Source organism: Pholis gunnellus (genome assembly GCF_910591455.1).
Source record: "Pholis gunnellus genome assembly, chromosome: 20".
NCBI classification, from domain to species: domain Eukaryota; kingdom Metazoa; phylum Chordata; class Actinopteri; order Perciformes; family Pholidae; genus Pholis; species Pholis gunnellus.
In genome coordinates, this window is record NC_136547.1 from 7,450,255 (window position 1) to 7,472,866 (window position 22,612).

The 22,612-nt window shown below is 42.4% G+C and overlaps 1 protein-coding gene across 2 annotated transcripts; it reads right to left on the reverse strand.

The window, feature by feature from the left end:
• Nucleotides 1–1,839: 1,839 nt before the first annotated feature.
• On the reverse strand, nucleotides 1,840–21,480 carry map3k15 (mitogen-activated protein kinase kinase kinase 15). 2 transcript variants are annotated; one of them, XM_079181249.1, is made up of 30 exons: nucleotides 20,973–21,480; nucleotides 18,174–18,313; nucleotides 17,856–17,879; nucleotides 17,537–17,614; nucleotides 16,396–16,589; nucleotides 15,643–15,811; nucleotides 15,443–15,549; nucleotides 14,579–14,749; nucleotides 14,377–14,489; nucleotides 14,055–14,214; nucleotides 13,367–13,517; nucleotides 13,170–13,277; nucleotides 12,701–12,750; nucleotides 12,413–12,508; nucleotides 12,187–12,274; nucleotides 11,966–12,099; nucleotides 11,461–11,588; nucleotides 11,019–11,149; nucleotides 10,712–10,817; nucleotides 9,318–9,475; nucleotides 9,045–9,228; nucleotides 8,732–8,909; nucleotides 7,769–7,943; nucleotides 6,929–7,114; nucleotides 6,589–6,694; nucleotides 6,163–6,457; nucleotides 3,982–4,094; nucleotides 3,802–3,908; nucleotides 3,642–3,718; nucleotides 1,840–3,318 (listed from the first exon to the last, which is right to left on the reverse strand). In XM_079181249.1, the coding sequence occupies exons 1-30, from the start codon at nucleotides 21,280–21,282 to the stop codon at nucleotides 3,225–3,227; spliced, it is 4,131 nt and encodes a 1,376-aa protein (XP_079037375.1). In that variant the 5' UTR covers nucleotides 21,283–21,480; the 3' UTR covers nucleotides 1,840–3,224. The 2 variants fall into 2 exon arrangements, with proteins under 2 accessions (XP_079037375.1, XP_079037374.1); XM_079181248.1 differs by having other exon boundaries at nucleotides 17,537–17,617.
• Nucleotides 21,481–22,612: the final 1,132 nt, after the last annotated feature.

The following is a 22,612-nucleotide window of genomic DNA, read 5'->3' on the forward strand; positions in this document are numbered from 1 at the left end:
GAGAAGTAGGGTCATTTTCAAATAGACTTCTATACAATCTCACTTCTTTTTGCAACGAGAGAAGTCGCCCCCATTAGAAAGAATGCAGGTTTGAGACACTCCCACATTGGCTTCACTTCAGAACCAGAGGTTGCCGCCTGCTTTTTCCCAAAGACTTACATTGGGAAAGATACACTTATAATTTGTTAGGTAAATCAACTTCCTAATACAAACACTTAAATAGCCCTTATTTCAATCATTAGGTCCTAAAAAATGTAGAAATAGCGAAATCCAGAGTGATTGTCCTTCATCCGTTCATATGACTGAGCACGGAGTTAAAGGAAAAGCTAGTGGACTTGCTCCATGGTCCAGTGGATGTGGAAGATCCCTGGAAGATGTGGTTAATTTGATACTCGGAAGTCAAGCTTTGTTTACTTAATGCGCCACTGAACAACTTTCATGGGAATGAACGGCGCCTCCAACGCTGTATCCAGTTGTCTTATACATCCATGCTCCTGGCTCACATGTTAGTGAGCTTCAGAGGTTCTGGTATGCAGTTATGTTTAGACAGAGCCAGGCTAGCTGTTTCCCTCCGTTTCCAGTATTTATGCTAAGCTAAGAGGTTGCTAGCTAGCCTTATGTTTACCGAACAGATGTGAAAGTGGTATCAACTTTTCATCCAACTCAAATGATTCCTTTAAAGATACACAATGGAAAATCTGCAAGTTGAGTGTTGTACATCTGTACATTTAAAATGTGCTTTTGTAAAATATGAATGTTACAACAGTTTCTGTATTGCTTACATTCAAGTAAAATGTCTTCATTTAAAATGTTAAGTTTCATTGAATCTTGAAGTATTTTTTAACTTGTTTCCCCAATGTTTTCACCTGGTTCTAATAACTACACACAAGCACCTACGCACACACAAATGAGGAAGGAAACTCTTGGGATAGGTCAGCGAAATGAAAATGAAAAGAATGCACTCAGATAATGGGAGGTTCTTTCAAAGCTGATCAGTTAACACTGTATATCGCTCTTATGTATGACGACTTAAAAGCTGCAGGAACGATGAGCATGATTGTAAAAACATTTCTTTTTGTTTTCCTTGCAGTCTGAAGAAGTAAACCTGTTGGGTTGGTAAAAGGGAGCGTGCTCGATAATGTCACTTGATTACTCAATGCTCTAATCTCTGCTTTGCATTGCCAACTACACCTGCTGGAGCCCAAGTTTCCAGGTGGAGCTTTAAATTAGTGGGATTACAATAGACACAAAATGATACGATTGTAGATACTTTAATTTAAACCTTGCTGTGTAATTCATGACAATGGTTTTAATGATGTAATGAGCTTTAATAATGGTTAAATTAAGAATGAAATTCAAGAGTTGGTCTCTGTGAGTGTGTTAGCACGATGTCAGGTTACCCATTAAATAAATAATCGACCCAATAGTGGAATGTGCATAAAGGCTGTCACAGATTGAGATAACAGGCGATACTGGAGTTGTTTGTCTCAACCAAACAACAGGTCAAAAACAGGTCAGACTCATTAGTCAGTCTAATTGGAGGATAAAATCCCAACAGTTTAGAGAGGATATGACAGGTAAGTAGGAGGCAACAGGTTTCAGCCATTCACTCAAGCACAAAGGTAGTATGAGTAACGTGGCAAAGAACAGCAGTAATTATCTCTGTGGGGTCATTCGAGGGCAGTTTTGGACTAAAGAGTATTTTTCGAAAAAGTTGGAAACGAAATGAAACAAGCATCTATTTAGGCACATAATGTGAATATACTGCAAGGAAAATGACCAATATCTGACAACTTAAACATCAAAACAAAGCGGGCAACGACTTCATTATTTCCGGGTTTATTGCAGTTTTAAAGCAATCACTGAAACAGACGAGCACGTACATACAACGAAGTTGGAATAATAAAAAAAAGAACATTTAAATACACAAAACACAGAGGAGAAAAGAAAAGTAACTTCATTAAAAATATCAAGGAAATATTAATAACGTGCGCACAAATGTAAAGGCAGTGACATTATGTTTATGTTACAAACGTTAAACATTTAGACTTAAAACTTGTGTGCATTAGTTTATATATCCCCCATGGCACAGTTATGCATTATCTAGATATTTATCCTGCAAATTCGAAGTTTACCATTTGGCTGCAAAACGAAGGGACTGGCAGACAGATCAGACTAAAGGTGAAGTTGTTTTGGTTCGATAGAATTTTACGTACAGTTTATGATTATTACATCACAGAGAGAGACGTTGGTGAAAGACTTTGTGGTTTCTTTACAGAGAACATTCCATGCTTGGATGCAATATCAAAGAGTTTGACAGAAACTTGTCAATCAACTTTCTGCTGTATGCTCAGTATGCGGATGAACGGAGCTGACAGATCTGACTGATGGAGGAACTTCCTCATGTGTGAGCGAGTTCATACCTGCCGGGGCCAGGGTTGCAGCGCTTGGGCGTGCAACTCTGAATTTTGGTATTGGCGCAGTGTCACAAATAGTTGATAAAAGCACTATTAACATGTCTAGGGAATATACAAAGAAGGCCAATTGGTCTTTAGAAACAGGAGTTCTTCAAAATCTTCATTTGTGTAAATATTTTGCAGCCAAATCAAATTGTGTACAGGATGTTCAACCTTTTGTTTCTAGACAATGCATTTAATACTGGACGTGTTTCTTTACAGAGCTTGTACAAAGACAATAAAGTAGTTCATGAGTATGAGACATGAGTTTACAGATAATTACAATCCCGTCTCGTCATTGTGGAGGTTGGAGGTTTGGTACAAAGCTTAAGACGAAAGCAATGCAACCTTGTTTTGGCAATATTCTGTAGATATATCGAGACTTTCATTGGACGTCACTGAACAGCTACTTTACGGACATTTTGAGAAGGATTCTGAGTGGAGTGTCACTTTAATCCGTTTCCATGTTTGCTAGGATGCATTTTTCTTTCAAGCACAAACACATTGTGGCGTTTAAATGCACGCACGGATACATACAGTAACGCCTGCACTAGAGCGCTTTGGTTTGGTCAAACCTGACAGTGTGTGGAGATGTAGAGTCAAAACGTCGGATTCAGTACGTACGACGCAGTGACGACAACGAGAAAAGGCACTGTGGAGAGAGAGGGAGCGAGAGAGAGAGAGATCCATGCAAGGCTGGTGGTGCACAGATGTGTGTGTGTTCTTCTGCCGATCAGAGTCCTCCAGCGTTGTAGTCCGTGTGTCCCATCATGCATCATCTTCCGAGCGTTCGTCAGGCCTCAGCCTCTCTCTCTCTCGGTGCCGCTGGATGGCCCGCCAGATGCGGCAGAGGACCCCACCCCTGAGGAGAACGAGGGTTAATCACGACAGATTGGCGTATGATGGCGTCAAAAGGTATCTTTCAAAGAGGAAGACCTACTTCAGCTACTCTTGGAAGCTGATTTAAATAATATCAGTCTTGTTTCACATTCACATTTCATGTCATTTGAAATGTAAATGTCAAGGAGACGATGCATCTTAAAACCTGTAGATGTCGCACACGAGTGCATTTCTTTTTTAAAGAATTAGAACTTTCTAATTAAATAACAAATGTCAGCGGCCAAGAGTAGCTTCATTTCATGCTCCCTGATGACAAAATGGTATTATGATATGAAGAGCAGATACCGTAGACGTAGACAGTGGAGGTCATCTTTGGTAACTTCAGTGAGAACGTCGGTCAGTGTGTACTCCTCCAGCACAAACTACAACACAACACAATCAAATTAAAACATAATGTGTTTCAGCAGCTTATGGAGAGATGTTCAAACGGCGACGTATACTCAACCTTATCTATGGTGTCAGCGTCCGCCCCCTGCTCTTTAAGCCAATCAGTGAGCTGCTTGTCTGGTTCGTGGTCTGCTGGGATTTTGAAGATGGATGGAGGTAAAATGTCTGTTCAGAGAAAACCATAGAGTTAGAGTGGAAGAGAAGCCCAGACAGAAGAATAATCCCTCAGTGTGTTTACCGAGCGGTCTGTGTCGGGCTCTGACCAGCTCCATGTCGTGTGTTCTCTGCTGCAGCGTGGCCTTCAGGACCTGCTGGTACTCCTTCTCCTTCTGCAGCAGCTCCTCCAGCAGCCTGCAGCGACAGTGACATCTGTTATGATAGCCAAATAATCTCACAGGCGCACAGCATGGAGGGCACAGAGGAATAGCGGCACGGTCTAACCAGAGAGCTGTCGCAACAGATAGAAACGTGTGCAGAAATTACTCTGTTATGGGCGACAGTAGGACGAAGGGGATTGAAGAAGAAGCCTACACGCACCTCCCAAACACTTTGTGTGGCCCTCATAAAACTACTGGTTAGTCCAAGTTCCTGTCAGAAAACGGGGTTTTGTAATAAAACACTGCAACAGAACTGGCCAATTTACAGTTTTTATTTAGGGATTGAAAATGCCAAAGACTCTCATCAGAGTGCAATTGGCAACGTGTAAAGAGCTATATATTTGGTGTTTGTGTGTAAAATGGTGACGCAATATAACTTTTTAGATGAGTTTACATAGTTTTGAATGAAATGTTTTGTGTACATGTTTTCAGAGTTTCGACAAAGAGGGACCTTGCTTCAGAAAAGGTGTTTTAGCACCACAAGTATCAAAGCCACGCAAAAGCCCCCCTTACCACACCCGTACAGAGAGAGAAGAATACTCTGAAAAGACTGCAGCTCGCCAGGCTGAAAACTCCCTGAGCCTTCCACTCAGCACTTATTGTATTCATACTAGTTTGTTGCACTTATCGTATTTGTATTAGTTTGTTTCTGCACTGTTTGCTCTGGTTTATGCTCTTAGATGCTTGTTTGAAAAAAGGAGATGCACTTGTGACTTCTGGTGACTGTTGAATACCGATGTTGAATACACTTATTGCAAGTCGCTTTGGGTAAAAGCGTCTGCTAAATGACTGTAATGTAAATGTAATGTAGCCTCGAGTGCCTGTTAATGGGAGAAGAGCTACAAGATCTCAGATTAAAAGAGCCGCATAAAGCAGCTGCAACGGAAGAATTAAAAAGTGTTTCACACAGAGTGTAAACTGTGAGGTATGCAAACAAGAAACAAACAAGAAAGAAAGATCCAAAGTGTGGATGTTAGCCAAGAGCAAGGTGGGGCTACAAAATGAATTCTAAAGTAAATTAGTTTTAGTCCTTCTCTTTCTCTGATTGACTTAGAGATCTTCCTCATTGTCAGCATTTTTATGCTCTGGTTTCTGTTAAGTCCTGGCAACATAAACTACAGACATGCCAGGTGTCCAAAGACAGATGTGTTAATCAAACCTTTCATCACATTTGTGTTGTTGGTATCAGTGAAGATTTTGGTATGTTTACTATTTCTAGTCGCCCACATTAACATTCTGTCGCGGTTTCTCGGTTGGCAAGAAAATATGAAGTTATCATAGATGTTGGGCCTGTTGTAACACAATCTGGAATGTATGAAATGGCCTCATGTTGTCTCAAACTTTTCCCAGATGACAGCTGAAGTTTTAAAAAGCAGTTAGTTGTTTTTTGCTGAGACATTTTAACAATAATGTGTCTGAATAAATAATAAATCCAGAAAGCCTTTCTCATGTTGAATAATCTCTCTGAGCGTTTGCATCGTACTGCGTCTTTGTCTTTATTGCCACACCTGAAACAGACAAATGTAACTTCAGTGAGACTTTCACCCGGTTAAAGAAAGATGTTTTAACACAGAACAAATTCAACGTTTAGATGTTATATCAGTGTTCAGGTTTTTGTGTGTGGAGCTCTTTTACTCCTCTTGTTATGAACCCTGCTGTGTTTCATCACCCTGTGGGGTCAAGTGACAAACAAGTATCACACGCAGCCCTGCAGCTAATGTGTCCGCGACATGCATAGCGTGTGTGTGTGTGTGTGTGTGTGAGTGTGTTTGCACATTATGGGTGTGTGCACATTCTTTCCAACTCCTCCACTTCTTTGCACATGATTGGCTTCGAGTAGAATTTCATCATCATGACCTTCATTCACACAATGTGCCTGCAGCACATGGTTTTTCCATGTGTTTGACTGTATGTGTTGAAATCTTTGAATGGCACTTTGTCATGTAACCACATCAAAAGAAATAAAGAGTTGCACCGTACAGCTTTATTGACACTTTGTTCTTGACTGAGAATAAAGCACGTCTTTGTGTGTTTGCGTGTACCTGTTGGTCTCTTGTTTGAGCCGCCCCAGCTGTACTCCCAGTTGATAATGCGAGCGCTGATGCTCCTGCGAGTGGGCGGAGTTTGGCGTGCTGGCCACGGGGTGGGCGGGGTCAGCTGTGGTCCCGGGATGGGCGGGGTCAGCTGTGGTCCCGGGATGGGCGGGGTCAGCTGTGGCCCCGGGGTCGTCGGCGTGAGGAGCTAAAACGGGACCGAACTCTGCCTCCTCTTCGTCCACTTCGTCCTCCTTCTCCGCTCCCTCGCACTCCGACGCCGGGCCGAAGTGGGTCTGCAGCTCTGTTAAAGAGATGCGTCAATTCATTTCTTGTAACATCATATGAATATTGATCTGTTTAGGTTTAGTTCAGGACAGAATGTCACGCATGTGTCCACTAGATGGCGGTAGAAGCTCAGGCCAGGCCTCTGACCTGGAATGAGGATGGTGATCGCAGCCTGCACAGCTCGGCGGATGATGTTATCCATCGCAAACATCCAGTGAGGTTTGATGTGATGGTTCCTCAGGACCTTGTTTACCTGAGAACATCAGACAAACAAACAAACGAGGACACATATTCACACCTAAGATGAGTCATTACAGTTCATTTATTTTGTTATGTGCCAGCAGCAATTAAAAAAGACCAGATCTCTGATATAACAGCTTGCATATCCTGCTTATTTCCAGGTATGTGTGTGTGTGTGTGTGTGTGTGTGTGTGTGTGTGTGTGTGTGTGTGTGTGTGTGTGTGTGTGTGTGTGTGTGTGTGCTGACCGAGTCCTGGAAGCCAAAGAGCACCAGCTGGATCTGGTTGATGGAGGTGGAGTCGAAGTCCAGGTCCAGCTTGAGCTTGGAGATGGTGGCCGCCATGACGCGCCTCTCTGGGGAATGGATAAAGTCTCGGAGGATGCAGATGATCTGCTTGATGTGTTCGACTGACAGCTGGAGCTCTTCACTGCCCTGCACACACACACACACACACACACACACACATAAACACACGTTCACATACAGAAATGAAGTAGAACTTCATCAAAACACTGATTTAAGATTACAGCGCTATAAATGTCCCAAATGTAAAGTCTATCAGTGATGAAGATTTATGTTACCGTATGAGTTTACATCTTTCTAAAGTACTTCCCTGTTTTATGATATTGTATATCAGAAAGCTAACTATGAAGATACAGACACTACACACAAACTCAGGTACAACTAATAATACTATAAATTCAAAACCTCTTCGATGTCATCAAAGAGCCTATTCGTAGGATTTTAAAACATGTGCGCCCCCCAGTGGTAGCATCAGAAAATACAGGCTTCTTTTCTTAAACGCTTCAAAAGTTTTGCATGAAAATGTCCTGTAACGAACCAGTGGAGTGTATTAATGGGCTAGAAAACTCATCTAAATAGATGTCTTATAATCTGTTTACGGACGCTTTAATAAATAACACTGTTTTCCAATAGATGTGCAATATTAATGCAACACAAGAAGAACAAATTGCGAAGCAAACAGAGGTTACACCAATGAGATATAGGAGACAAAAGAGTATTTTGATTCATGTTTCTTTATATAAATGAAAACTGTTCTCGCTTTAAATGCTGTCCCAGACACACCTGGATGTGGTTCTCCTTCAGGTTGGAGATGACTTTAGCCTGGTCGTCATTGAGGACCTTGAACAGAATGGCCCGTCTCTCGCTGTCCTTCTTCAGCAGGAACAGACCGCCGTCCCTGTCCTCGGGGGAGGGGGGTGCACTGCGGTCGTCCGACGCCGAACCCTCATCTGGAACACTGCGACGCGCGCGCGCGCGCGCACACACACACACACACACACACACACACACACACACACACACACACACACACACACACACACACACACACACACACACACACACACAGTGATCTCACCGCAATATAAAATAAAACATGAAGCACGCAATTGATTTACAGCGGCGTGACGCGCCGTCCGGTTTATTTACAGATACAAGCCTCTCCTGGCGACTGTGTGTGCCCAGGAAAGTGCAGAGGCAGCATGAGTCAGCGCGCCAGGGTCACACGCGCACGTACGCACGCACGCGTGTCCGTGCACGTGGATGACCGTGTGATGGTGCGTGTGTGCTCAGCCTGCCAGCTGAAGCTCGTAAAGTTATCAGACCTCATTATATCAGTGTCGTAAAAGGCAGCAGAGCATGCTGTGGGCACAATAAGGCCACCTGCCACCAAAACACACACACACACACACACACACACACACACACACACACACACACACACACACACACACACACACACACACACACACACACACACTCATGCACATTCATTCACATCTTCTCAAATGATGTGTACTGCCCCAGCAGGATTTTGTCTGCAGTGACAATGTTGTAAGAGTATTTAATATATTATTTTTGCATTTAGAATAAGCATGACTCAAAAGAAGGCTATTCTGATGCCATCCAAATTAAATTTGCAAGTAAACATCAGTATTTAACCTGCAAAAGAGATCAAATAAATCTGACTTTTGGCTCTCAAAGTCCTGTAAAAACCTAGCTCACGTGAAAAGCCGACGTACACACCTCAGGTAGTTGGAGTTGGGGGGTTTGAGGAGGTTCTGGGAGCCGGGGCTTTTCTTCTTTACGAAGAAAACGTCGTGTTTGGAGTCGCAGTCTGGGCTTATGGAACCCGGTTCGCTGCTGCTGCTCCCGGTGGCCTCGCACTGCAACTGCACCGGCAGCGACACGTTGTGGATGTAGTCTGCAAAAACATCAGTTGATGTTACTGTAACATGTATGTAAGTCTGGGGGGAGTTATTCTACAACACGTCCAATGTGTGTCTTTTAAATGTATATGTTTTTGTGTGTGTGTGTGTGTGTGTGTGTGTGAGTTGACCTGATGGTTTGAAGGCGATCTTGCTCTTCTTGCCCTTGGTGTTTTGTCTGACAAACGTGTCTCTGAGGAGGTCCGAGGTGATGGCTCTCTTGTGAGGGTCCGGCTCAAAGCAGCGCAAGATGAACGACTTGGCCTCCAAAGACAAGGACTCTGGGATCTCTGGGTGGATCTTAAACATGCCCACCTAAAACCACATTTACTCAGAAGAATCAGGGCCTGGACATTTGTTCATCTGATGGATGTAATGGAATACACATGTACACAGAGTCCTACCTTAAACATGGCCGCCTGTGGTTCTCCCAACTCATGAAAGGGCGGTTTCCCAGTGGCCATTTCTATAATGGTGCATCCCAGGGACCAGATGTCAGCTGGGGCCCCGTACCCTCGAGGGCCCTTGTCAATGATTTCTGGAGCCATGTACTGCAGAGTACCTGCAGACAGAGAGACAGATGGTAAGCTGGAACAATTATCTCGTAAGAGGTAACGAGAGGCAATCAAATTCAGTTAGCATCAGAGACAACAAATTGACTGAAGATGAGATTTTAAAATTGAACATTTCTGGACACAAAAGCTGGAATTCTATCTCTGAGTATATTTGGTCTGCAGTCAGTCAGTCTGAGCATATTTGGCATTCGTGGTCTGCTCTAAATACTGATGTAAACAGTGAGAGACAGAGCTCTACAAAGATGGAGACAGAGGAGAGACAGATAAGGACACACACACACACACCTGCTAATGAAAGGTAAACACCCTTCTGCCTCTGCTTGATTAGCTAATCTAATCACACACCTCGCTGGCAGCTGGAGGAGGCCAGATGGCCGATGAATGTGCATGTTCGTATGCGTGCGAGCAGGTTCGTGCACGCTCGTGTGTCTGAGCGTTTCCATAGAGGCTGATAGTGGCTCTCGTCATTTTGATATTTATACTTCAACGTTTCTACGACTCCGTTAATGCTGTCCAGAACCGAATCACCCACTTATGATGTGTGCAGTTTCTTTCTCCCTCAGTCATTACTATCACAGTTCATTCTTTTGTCTTCGACAAAGCTGTATGTAGTGGTAAACCGTCTTATTTTGTCAAAAGACACGAATAGATGGACGTCATCATTTATTAAACCCAGGTTCAAGGAAACCCTTGTTGAAGTCTCAACTTTTTAACTTGCACTTTAATTTAAAGGAATACTTCACCCACAAAATGACCATGATATCAATTACTCAGCCCATGTAACCTTTAAGTCTTTAAGGAAACTCTGTTTTTCTCACATTCCTCAACAAGCGAAAACGTGACTGTTTATGCGGAAGTGTTTTAGATAGTTAGGTTTTATCGAAGATGCATGTGTTTGGCAAGTTGTGAGCATACGACTGGATAAATGAGACTGGGACTAGACTGCACGAGTTGTGTGAGAGTTTGTGAACCATACTTAATTGTCAAACTGTTAAACAAGGCCCCCACTTACTTCAATTGATCAAGACTTTTGTCCGTTTTCTTCAAGAATTCATGGTGAGTAATCTACAAATTGTCATTTTGTGGGTGAAGTATTCCTAAATGTAATCTGGGGATTTGGGGACATGTCAGTTACAAATAAAACTAAATATATGTTTTTGTGTACAAGATATTAGCGAGACAACAGATTGAACAACAGATTGTTTTGTAGAAGAAGAAGTTACCGGTGAAAGTCTCCGTGCAGGGGTTGACTCCCGCCAACCGCTTCGAGGTACCAAAGTCTGAGATCTTCAACACACCACTGTAGGTGTTCACCAACACATTATCACCCTAATGGAGAAACAGCAGCTGTTTACTGTCAAATGACCAAAACCCCACCACAGTGTTCTTACCAGGGTGTCACCTCTATTGTCCCATGAGCATGAGCACTGCAGTGAAAGTCCATTCCTGATTTCATTGATGTTTGCATTATAAACTCGCACCCTGGATGTTACTCTTGGTCAAACCACAGACTGTGTTGCTGCCTCGTACCTTGATGTCTCGGTGGACGATCTGGTTCTCGTGCAGGTACCGGAGCCCCTCCAGGATCTGTCTGGTGTAGAAGATTATAGTCGCCTCCTTCAGCGGGCCCCACTTAGACCGCAGCAACGCGGACAGGCTTCCTGGAGAAAGGAAGAGAAGGAGTGTCCAAAACCTATCATGAAATGGGAAGATGACCAAGCAGTTAGAGAGACCGCCCAGTAACCGAGAGGTCACAAGCATCGATCTCTTAAATAGACAATTCTTTCCGACATGAATCAAGAACATCTGGCTGCCTGCACAGGATACAATTATCAGTAAAGCACAAAGCATGTTGAGCGATAGTACACATATTGAGTTTGTAGTGTATAGTGTGCGATTTCAGACGCAGCCAGAGTTTCTAAGGATCTAGTCCTAGTTCACACAACTGTGTTTTACTATCTCTCTCTCGTACCTCCAGGCACTTGTTCCATGAAGATCTTGATGTATCCGTTCTCAGAAACGGAGCCCAAATACTGAACAATGTTCCTGTGCTTCAGGTACTTGTGGAGAGCAATCTCTTCATGAAGGGGCTGGGAGTATCTGATTTACAGAGAGGGAGAGAGAGAGAGAGAGAGAGAGAGAGAGAGAGAGAGAGAGAGAGAGAGAGAGAGAGAGAGAGAGAGAGAGAGAGAGAGAAAGAGTTATGTTGAAATGATTTGGAAAAGAACCGATGGGTTGGTTGCTGACATATCTTTAAATGAATACACACTGCAGCACCCGGATGAACGGAACCGGTGCCGCCATGTTTCTTCTTGACAAGCTCGTCTGACCTATTAAGAGTAACTAAGAGGTAGCGGGACTTTGAAAGGGTTGATTACCAACTCTGAGACAATAAAATACCAATTTTCAATGTCAAAGGTGGTAAACTTTGACCCGGGTCACTCAAGATCATCATCTTTCGACCCAAACGTGCCTACCTGCTGTCTCTCTCAGGGATCTCTTTGATGGCGATTCGGACCTGGTTGCTGACGTCTCTCCCTGCGTACACCACTCCATAGGTGCCCCGCCCCAACACCACCCTGTCCCCGGTCTCATCGGTGTCATACTCATACTGTAACACACACATATTGTTAATCAGTAATCACAAACTAGAGCTAGAATATGTATTTACTAAAAAAGTAATGGCTATATTCAAGACCTCCAGCGTATCTCCGTCTCCTTCCCCCTCCAGCTCCACAGCGTTCCCCGTACCATCTGATATCATCTCTTTCACCATGGAGCAGAACCTGCAACACGACATCATAGCGTTACCATTTCCTGTTCACTGCCATGTTTCAAGACATTCGCACATACGTACTGTACGAGCACAAACGCAGACAAACACACACACCTACACAGACACATCTAGAGGTGTGTGTCCTCACCGACCGCACTGTTCCTCAGTGGAGAAGTAGATCTGGAAATCATCAGAGTTATCGTGGACGTAGAGGAAGCAGCACCGCTCATCAAACTTACTGATGCTGCAGACAGGACAGTTAAGAGTAGATGAAAGATCATTTAACACACTTTAAAACATATCTAAAAGTACTCTTAAAAGTGTTACTGTACAAGTGAAAACAAGGTGTTTTGGCGAACATTTTGTAAAACAAATAACGTGACACATTTTGTCTCTTAGCTGCATAAAATCCAACATGCCAAATGTACATTCATACCTTATGCCTTTGATGGACGTCGCAGTGAAGTTCCACTCATGGATCCCTTTCTGTAATGAGAGTGAATTAAGTGTTAAACTTTGAAACTGTTCAAATTTGCAGAGAATGGTCTTATATTCAACCAGGACTCATTTAAAGTCAAATTTTTTGTTTAAATGGATAAGGAACAGAAGGACATAGCACATGTGTGATGTTTCTTCTAGATACGACTGTTGGGTTTCCATTCAAAGGTAGTGGAAATTTGAACTGAACTTCCTGAAAATTAACAAAAGAAAATGTTAATTAATCTAGGTTTCTTTCCAAAGGGATCAACCTCTCAACCAAGCTTATTGTTTTTTGGCATACTGATCATAGTATAAAAACAGCTGGATGTAACACACTTTGACAGTTAATTGTCGATGGTGCAATGCAATGAAATGATGCGGTAATGAGGAAGTGGGTTAGGTGGTACAGAAGGACATTTTCTTACCGTTTCGGGAGGAGAAACATGCCAGATAGAGACGTTCTTCTCCTCAGCCTCGTTGTTAATGGACACATATGAGGGCTGGTAAAGCTTAGTTGGCTCCAGGATTAACACCTGTTACACAAAAAGAAAAAGATGAACAGACAAGGTAGCATGAGTCTTTGAAAATCTGATCGAGCGTGTTCATGTATGCGCGTTTGTACCGGAAACCGCAGTCGATTGGTGGTGCCCTGCGTGGCCTCGACGATGATGTCCATCCAGAAGTTGAGTCTCTCCCGCTGTGGAGAATGTTCCACCGACTGCTTCTTAAACCTCAGGATCAGCTGCAGGTTCTGCACCACCGACCGTAAATACCTGGAAGAAAATACACATAAAATAACATAAGTGTTTTTATGGAGCTAAATAATATACAGACCAGCCACAAAGATCAAGGAGCATCTCTATTCCCCTGTTAATATTTACATTATTTACTTTCATAACATTTTTTGGTTGGTATTGTGACTTTTGTGTCATGCTTATGGTCACTGAAGGGGAATAGGAATTATTTTTGTCATCAAAAATACATCATAAGAATAAGAGTCAACATTTTTTGAAGGGGGTTTGGCCTGCTAGTCATTATCAGAGCCTCCTTTTAGTCCTCCTGTAGTCATCTGGTCAGTGGTATTTGAAAATGCAGAATATAACACAGACTAAAACAGTTATTTTGATTGTTAACATGTATTTCATTGAGTCTATTTCCTTTACTGTCATTATCCTGTAGAAATAAAGTTGCTTAAAACAAAAAAGTACTTTTTTTCAGACTACAAAAAGCTCAATCTTTCTGATACTGTACCATAAAAGCACTGACTACATAGTATATAAGTAGTATTTATTGTGACTGTGAATATCTACCAGAGAGGCGGCTTGAGTTTGAAGAGCTTCTCGGCCGCCTGAGTAGCTTTAGGGATGTCGTTAGCTAGCATGCTAACAGTGAAGAACTGGCCCACGTCCCAGTAGTTATTCATTTTTTCCAGGGAACCTTTGCGCCCGAGCAGACTGTTCAACCTCACACCTAAAGACATCAGATTAAAAGTATGAAAACATTATGATATATTATAATATCGAGAGCAACTGACACATTTGAGAATATTTGTATCGGGCGGTTTCAGCTTTATTAATGCATTTTGTGCTGGCTTGATCAAAGGGGGTGGCAGGTTCAGGATCCTCCTCTTACCTATTTTCCTGAGTTCAATGGAGCTCTCAAACTGTTGGCCAGCAACTATGAGGAGGACAGCCAGGTTGATGCCAGAGTAGAGAGTTGGCTGCAGCTCAAACCCCTTTCTGTACCTGCACAGATGTAAATAATTATATGCAGATTACATATTTTTAATGAAAGAATGTGGAAGGGATGTACGCATTAGAGTGCGAGTTCTCACCACTGTATAGCGTTGTCCCTGTTTTTCATGTCTTTGCAGTCTGAGTCCAGGAAGATGTCTTTGTATATCCGTCCACAGAGGCAGAACATATCGGGGGCTGGATGTTCGCACGACTGCAACACCTGCAGCATCACTCCGAGAGCCTGCTCCCTATCACCAGGACTGTTCCTCCTGCACACATGAGAATTAATGTTAAACAAAATCCACAATTCAATACAGAAATATAAATAATGTGATTTAAAGATAGCTTAACAACACCAAATTGCAAGAACTCAACTAGACTTGGCAGCTACTGCTAAAGTGCTAGTTAGTTACCGTTAGCCGGAGTTAAATGTTAGCCAGGTTTGTTGTTTCCACCATGAATGGATTTGATCACACCTCAGTTGGTTTACGGACCAATTTACTTAATTGCCAGGTTCATCAAATTGGCTATTTTTCTAGGGGAAAAAAAGTTTATATAGATTTAGCTAAGCTTTAGCAAAGGTCTAGCTGATAGATTAAATTTGATTTGATCTCTCCTGCCAGCTGTCTGTCTCTTTGTGACACATTTTTATGGCACAGTAATGAACTTTTATTGTAAAACAGATGCCACAATGTCATATTCTAGACTTTATCCAATGCCTTGCAAATGTTGTGTCAAAAGTACGACACTGATTCCATCAAAAACAAAAGTGAAAAGTTAGCGAAAAGGGAATAAATATGTAAGAAACTAATTTGATGGGTGACAAAATAAAAAGAGTAGTTATGACTTGGTCATTCTACCGAAAATAAACCCCTTTTAGCTTAAGGCTTAATGTTTGGCAGTAAAAGCTTCTTTTGGCACACTATGCGTGGACTCTTCTCTAAGCCTGAGCTTGAATCCACCTGTTGAGGGCGAATGCGTAGTGGAACTGGATCATGGGCTGCGTTGCCAGATCACAAGTCGGCAGCATCTCCAGAGTCTGCACCAGCTTCACCATGGCATCGTAGTCCTGGTGGTGGAATAAGGCAAACTTATGTCTTGCTTTTCACATTAATATGCACATATTTGTTTAGCACAGTTTCCGCAAATTGTGTGTTTGTACCTGTATGTCTCTGTAAGAAAACAGCAGGTTCATGACGATGTCCTGGGTGAGAACTTCCGTGTTGTCGATTCGGAGTTTGATGCGGGAAAGCTCCTTGGCCAGCTCCTCTCCCTGGTACTTCTCTCTGGCCTTCCTGATGTCATTCAGCAGGGTGTCCTTAAAAGAAGCACTGCAGACGACAGATGAGTAAAAGTAAAGACAATTAGAAGAGAGGAAATTGGTGATTAATTAGATTTGTGGAGAAAGACAGTGACACAAATCTAAATGATGACAATCACTTGTCGATTAAAAGATTTACTTGACAAAAGTTTTAAGTTGTCATTGTCTTCATCCAAAAGATTGGTTTTAACCAATTGTCTCCGAGTTTTTGTGTCCCCCACACATTAAAAATGTTTTGTCTATCACACAAAATTATATCCTCTTGGGATTAATCAGCTCAGAAAATATTTAATACAAGGTGAAGAGAAAGAAATATAGGAAGAAGACACAAATGAGTTGCTGGTTAAGTAGGCAACCACCACCAGGAAGTGTTCATGCCACGTGTGAAACAAGAAGTCAACATTGATTCATTCAACGCGTAACCTTCGTACTTCAATAACGCCACTTCTGTAGTTTTTTTTAATCCATTTGGCTTTACGAGAGAGTCAAGGTCTTGGCTCTCTGCATGTTGGGGCCTTTGAACCTACCGATCAATACGCAAGTAGAAGTTAAGACAACTTGTGTATGATCACGTTTATGCTTTAAATGTCTCACCAGGATGTGACGTGGATGTCCTTCAGCAGGCTGGTGAAGCGGTCAGTCAGGGGGACGCAGAGCGGCCCCAGCAGGTTGTCCCAGCTGGGCTGCATGTACTCACTGGCCCTGCGCTGGGCGTCACTCTCACAGCACATGTACTCGTGGTTAGGAGTCACTATGTAGGGGATGAAGTAGTAGTTACCACTGGATGCCTGGAAAGACAAAGAAGACATTCAATGATTCAGATTTGGGTGTGAGTACCAGAAATAATTAAATACAACACAGCTTTATATCAGATAGTAAGACATCCAGGATGTTTATGAGTCCAGGGAGAGGAAGTAATGGACACATGGTGATTATAGAGGGATTAATAACTAAGCAGAGGATCAGTGCACCACTGAGATTGTTTGGTAGGATCTTGAAGACAGCAGCAAAGGTAAGCTCTAGTAATGAGGCTCAAGTAGCTGTTAAATATCCAGAACAGCAAGAACTAATGCACACAAATACACACTGCAACAACAGGCTTTCTTTCTTTCTCAGTCTCTTGGTCTTTAATTAACATCTACATTTTGTATAGAACAATGTCTGTCTTTTTCCAGTTCAATCTTTCTTGACTGGCTGAGCGACTGTTCGGTTGTGCTGGGATTTAACCAGGCTGCAACCTCCGGTTCTGATGATGGCGACGACCAAAACGCCGTACTCAAGGCTTCAAAACGGCGGTCCTACGATGACTACGTCCACTTTTTACATACAGTTTATGGATTTAACTGATGGTGGCACTATATGAAATCACTGCACAATAGGGGCAATTGGGCATAATTTGATCTAATTCATTTCCGCCCTTTCATGCAGAATTCTGTTTAAACCACAAGTGATTCTTAATCCAAGTGTTGGAGTTGCCAGATCTATAATTCTATTAATTGGTTGCATTTCCAAAAGTTGTCAACAACATCCTTCACGCTGAGCTGAGGTACAAAAGGGATAATAAAGAAGATTGCATGGTGTTAAATTATCTTACACTGTTGTTAGGAAATTTAATTTGTTATTCACACAACATCTCATGCCAATGTCAGTGTTTGCCCTTCCACCATGTTTATTATCATTATTATTAGGCTGTGAAAAAATCTCCCAGCATGCCCTAGTGCAGCGTGGTACCTACTTTATTACGCAATCCAGAGCCTCTGTATTCTGGAGGCAACTGAACCCAGGGAAAACCTAACACTGGAGGACGAGTGGCCTTCTCCACACACACACAGAAACACAATACATACTTTAATAATCAGCTACTAAGATTAATGTTGTGCGTGTGTGTGTGTGTGAGAGAGAGAGAGAGAGAGAGTGAAAGCATGTAGATATGTATTCCTGAATGCACTTGTACGTCAGAGGAAGAACGGCATTTGTCACGAATATTATTCCACAAATAGCACGAGACAGTGTGTGCACATAAATCACTCTGTAACACACACACATACACTTACTGTGTTTTTCTGCGCCACCATGTCCTGTAAGAAGAAAAATAGCACATAAGAATGGATTTTAAAGACTGGACAGCAGAGCAACAGTGTGTATTCCTGTGTACTCTTGTTGTACTGCCACATTACTACTTCAAACGGCTGTTCCCCCTTGGCAACACAGTGCATACTGCTCACACACTGACCAATATGCACACTCAAACACACACACTAGTCTGCAAATATCATAGTGGATCACTTTGTTCTCAGGCGCTGACAAAGGAATGGCATCCATGAACTAAATACACCTACAGGAGATTCATAGAGGTGCATGCGTGGGAGTACCTTCAGTGACTGGGCCGTGTCAGGGTCAGTGTCATGGTACAGGATGACGTTGTTGGCCATGTCGAAGCTCTCCCTCACACCCAGATGGTAAAACAAGGAGGGCTGCCGAAACACATCGCTCATGTCCACAACCGCGATGTCTGGATGGATCGAGGTAGAAGAGGCGGCGACAATGTCGATGCACATAAAGATGGAGACAACAGCAAAAACATTCTCAAAGCTCGTGCTGAAATCCATCAGCCCTTGAATAAGACACCCATTTCGTCTTACCCTATTAAAACTGTAAGCATTGGTGGTGGAAGTACTGGGCCCCAGTAAGTCTTGCTTTTCAGAGTTTTAGTCAGCAGTGGTAGAGGAAGAACTCAGATCCTTCACTTAAGTAAAAGTACCGATACTCACTAACTGATTGATCCTCATTGTGTCAACTGGCACATAGGGCAAAAAGGTCTCCCAACTCTGTTGGTGGTGTTGGAGTTCGTTCTCTATCGTCCTGGGCCATCTCATTTTGGGCCTCCCTTTCCTTCTGGGGTCCAGTGTAATGCGACTCTTGGGATTGCCCCTGATGTCTGTTCTGGGCACATGACCAATCCAGGTTCACTCAAGTGTATATTGTCTTGCTGGGCGATTTTGGAGATGGTCTTTGGCCAGAATATATGCAAGATCCCATTAGCATGATTTGGAAGGTGGATAGTTTGAAAGTGTATTGTACCTGTGCTGTTGATAATACACGCTTTTGAGGGTTTGGTTTTGGTGCCGTGTTGATTGGACTTTGTAGGTTTGTTAAAGTCTTATGAAGGTTGATCCGATTTGAGTATCTTGGCGTGTACCCCCATTATGGTAAATGGTGCTTAGGTATGTGAAATTATTATATAAGAAGTGGATAGTCATCATGACGTCATCCATTGGTTAGTGGACTGCGATTTTGAAGGCTTGAGTTCGGCATTTTGGCCGTCGCCATCTTGTTTTTTTTACCATATTTCGACGGTGGAGGAGTGGCGAAGAAACGCTGTATATGGCTCTGGTAGCGGTATCGACCTGTCAATCACAAGGTATGACATCATGATGTGTTGAAGAAGACTTAAAACGATTGAGACCATAAACTTAGTTCATAATGTTTACTCAGGGAATAAATCAAGTGAGAAGTAGAGTCATTTTCTCATAGACTTCCTTAAAAAAAGGCCACTAAAGAATGCAAGTTTAAGCAACTTTCGCAATGGCTTCACTTTTCAAGACAGAAAAGTTGTTGATGTTGATGGGCATGACTTTTGTTTTACTGCCGTTCATCAACAGTCCTTGTTGTCCATAGACCTGGATTTTGTTTGTCTTTTCTTAAATGTAAGTGCATGTGCTTATCTTAAAGGAAGGCAAGGTCTTCAATGGTGTGCTAGAGGGTCCATCAACTTCATCTGGCCTTATCTTCTGTTGTTCTACGCATGACCCGGTCTATGGCGAGGTTGAAGATCTATAGTCGACACATCCCTCAATACAGCTTGTTCATATCTGATCACTTTGTCTCCTGTTCATGTGATTCAGTGTATAATGATCTTGCAGAATATACTATATACTATCTAATACACGTTCATTTGGTATTACCAATCTAATGGTCAGACGATGGATGACATTCAGGGTAGATGTTGTACTGTACTGTGTTTGGCATCTTGCACAAAAGACTCTCAGACATGTCACAGCAGGAAAACCACAGGACTACTTGTCCCAGATCTGCAGTGTGAATGCTGGCTCTGTATTTTACTGGGAAACTTGAATGGTGTATGTAATGGATGTTAATAAAATGTTTTAACTCTTCCCCCCCAAATCAGTTGAGTTTTTTTCTCAAACTAATCGCATGCTTTTCCCAACTTATTGTACCAAAAGGCAATCAAAACACATCCTATCTAAAATAAAAAATAAAGAGATTTTGTGGCTCTTTAACTCCATCGTCCATTGAGATTTCAACAAATGAGACCCTTTAGTTTGTCAAAAAGTTGTTCCCAATAATAAACCACAAAAAGGGTCAGTTATCGATGTCATATTGTATTAAGTATTAACATCAGACATAGAGCACCATAGGTCATTAAAGCCTTTTATATTGTATCACGTTATGTCTTCTAATGTTTTCTATTTACGCATTTATAATGTAAAATGAGTGAGTTAGAATAAACAAATACTGCCCTTATAATATAAAATTGACTTGCTGCACATATAATATTAGATTTGCAACAGGGCTTTGGTGATTTACTGGTCAAAAGACATATAAGTTGCACAAAGTACAGGACTGTCTCAGAAAATTAGAATATTGTGATAAAGTTCTTTATTTTGTGTAATGCAATTAAAAAAACAAAAATGTCATGCATTCTGGATTCATTACAAATCAACTGAAATATTGCAAGCCTTTTATTCTTTTAATATTGCTGATTATGGCTTACAGCTTAAGAAAACTCAAATATCCTATCTCTAAATATTAGAATATCATGAAAAAGTATACTAGTAGGGTATTCAACTAATCACTTGAATCGTCTAATTAACTCGAAACACTTGCAAGGGTTTCCTGAGCCTTGAAAAACACTCAGCTTGGTTCAGTAAACTAAATCACACGTATGGGGATTATCACAATATTCTAATTTTCTGAGACAGTCCTGTATATTCGTTGTTTCAACAGCATTTCAGTGACTTTTCATCATGCAGTAGAAACAACTTTTACGCAACTTATGCGCATAAAACATGCATTAAAAAAATGAGCCTTTCCCATTTCTAACCTTAACGACTCAAATGTTGAACCAGGTTTTTTTAAGTAACACACACCTGCATCGTAGAAACTGTCAAGCACTGATGTTTCTCCAAAGTCCAGCCGTCCGAAGGTGACGGTGGTGAGCAGCGCGCTCTCCGAGTCGCAGGCTCTCTGTAGACACTGCAGCGCTCCAGATTCGGGGCTGCTGGCCATCACCGACTTCAGCCCGTCGTTCAGGACGTACACCACCCGCAGGGAACGCTGCTTGGCCGGTGGGCAGGGGCTGGACACTTCGCCCCTCTCTCGGTCCCGCTCTACCACGGGCACCCCGGCGGAGTGCTCTCCTCCCATGTCGGCGACCTGCGCGCTCTGGCCCGTATCCATAGCGGGGAAACCCAGGAGGTGTTCCTGCTTTATCTCCTTCCTTCTACTTTCCGCCTCTCCCTCCCGTTACTTCCTTTATTCTGTCCGTCTCGTCCTCCTCTCGCTCACTTGTTGCGCACCTGTCGTCGCTGGAGAGGAGCGCGTCTGAGTTTGTCCCCACGCATCTGCGCCTCATTAACTCACATCATCTGCCGATTATCTCGCACCAAGAAGTTCGCTTCACCCAGACTGGATCCGACCAGATCCGAAAAAGGAGAGGACGTGGAGAGAGGGGGTGATCATAAAGTCATCCAGATGTTATCTTTGACTCGTTTGGCTTCAGTAGAATATGCTTTGAAGGATCAGGTCCGCGATGTCCAGTATATGAAACGTTATCGCGTCTCTCCGGTTGTCTAAATATAAAACGGTGTGTTCCTCTGGTCCCCTCGCTGCAGCCAAGTTATTCTCACATGCACACCAATCAGCACGTGGCTCATATGATTTAAGTTGTTCCTCATAAGTTATTCATTGTTGTTGATCAAGTGTAATATTGTTTTCCAAAGTTTTGCAAGGCAGAACATTGGAACCCACATCCTTCAAACAGTCTGGATCCGTTACCCACCGGTGGCACGTGTTAATGACTGTGCTGACAGCCAGAGGTCAATAAATCACACACTGACAGCAGGGACATGAGGTCCATGTGTTCCCGAAATGGGGTCAGTGCCATTTGTCCTTCCCTGGAAAGGTTCTAGTGTTTCCTATGGAAGAACCACAACTCTATTATCATTTTGTATGTTGGCATCTTTTCTAAGAGAAATAAGTAGAATATTTACAGTAATTATCTAATTTAATTCCTAAATAATTTTGTAAGTAAATGGAATGGACTATGGCCAACAACAGCAGCTCTAGTTCAAATGCCTCAAACTTATTAGAAGGGGAGAACAAGTCCAGCTGCCTTGGCAACTGTGAATCTGAAACCCGACTCCCTCTCTCTCTCCATAAGAGACTTTGCTTTCTTTGGATGCTCAGAGGACTCTTTTATTATCCCTTCTCACATTAAAACAGCTCTTTTGAAGGACATGGTTCTAGCAACAAATATTTTCAAAGACTTCATACTTCAGTTGGCTGCAAAACATGGAGAAACTGCAAACTAATTGTTTAAAATGTCAACAGAAATTAGGAATGAGTCTTTATGCAATATCTGGATTTTTATTTATATATATTGATTGGGTTTTTCTTATGTTTTGTTCTTGTATAGTTATTTTCCTTTTGGGTTGCATTTAACTTAATGTCATCTTTTTTATTTTTACTGCAGAATTTTGCAGTAAAATGCTCCAATGTTCACTCGCAT

Excerpts from the sequence above, each read along its gene's own strand:
- map3k15 (XM_079181248.1), bottom strand. The coding sequence starts at position 21,282 with ATGGATACGGGCCAGAGCGCGCAGGTCGCCGACATGGGAGGAGAGCAC. Across the intron at positions 11,150-11,460 it reads CATGGAACAAGTGCCTGGAG|GAAGCCTGTCCGCGTTGCTG; the intron begins GTACGAGAGAGA and ends TCCTTTCTCCAG. Across the intron at positions 10,818-11,018 it reads TCGTCCACCGAGACATCAAG|GGTGATAATGTGTTGGTGAA; the intron begins GTACGAGGCAGC and ends TTTCTCCATTAG.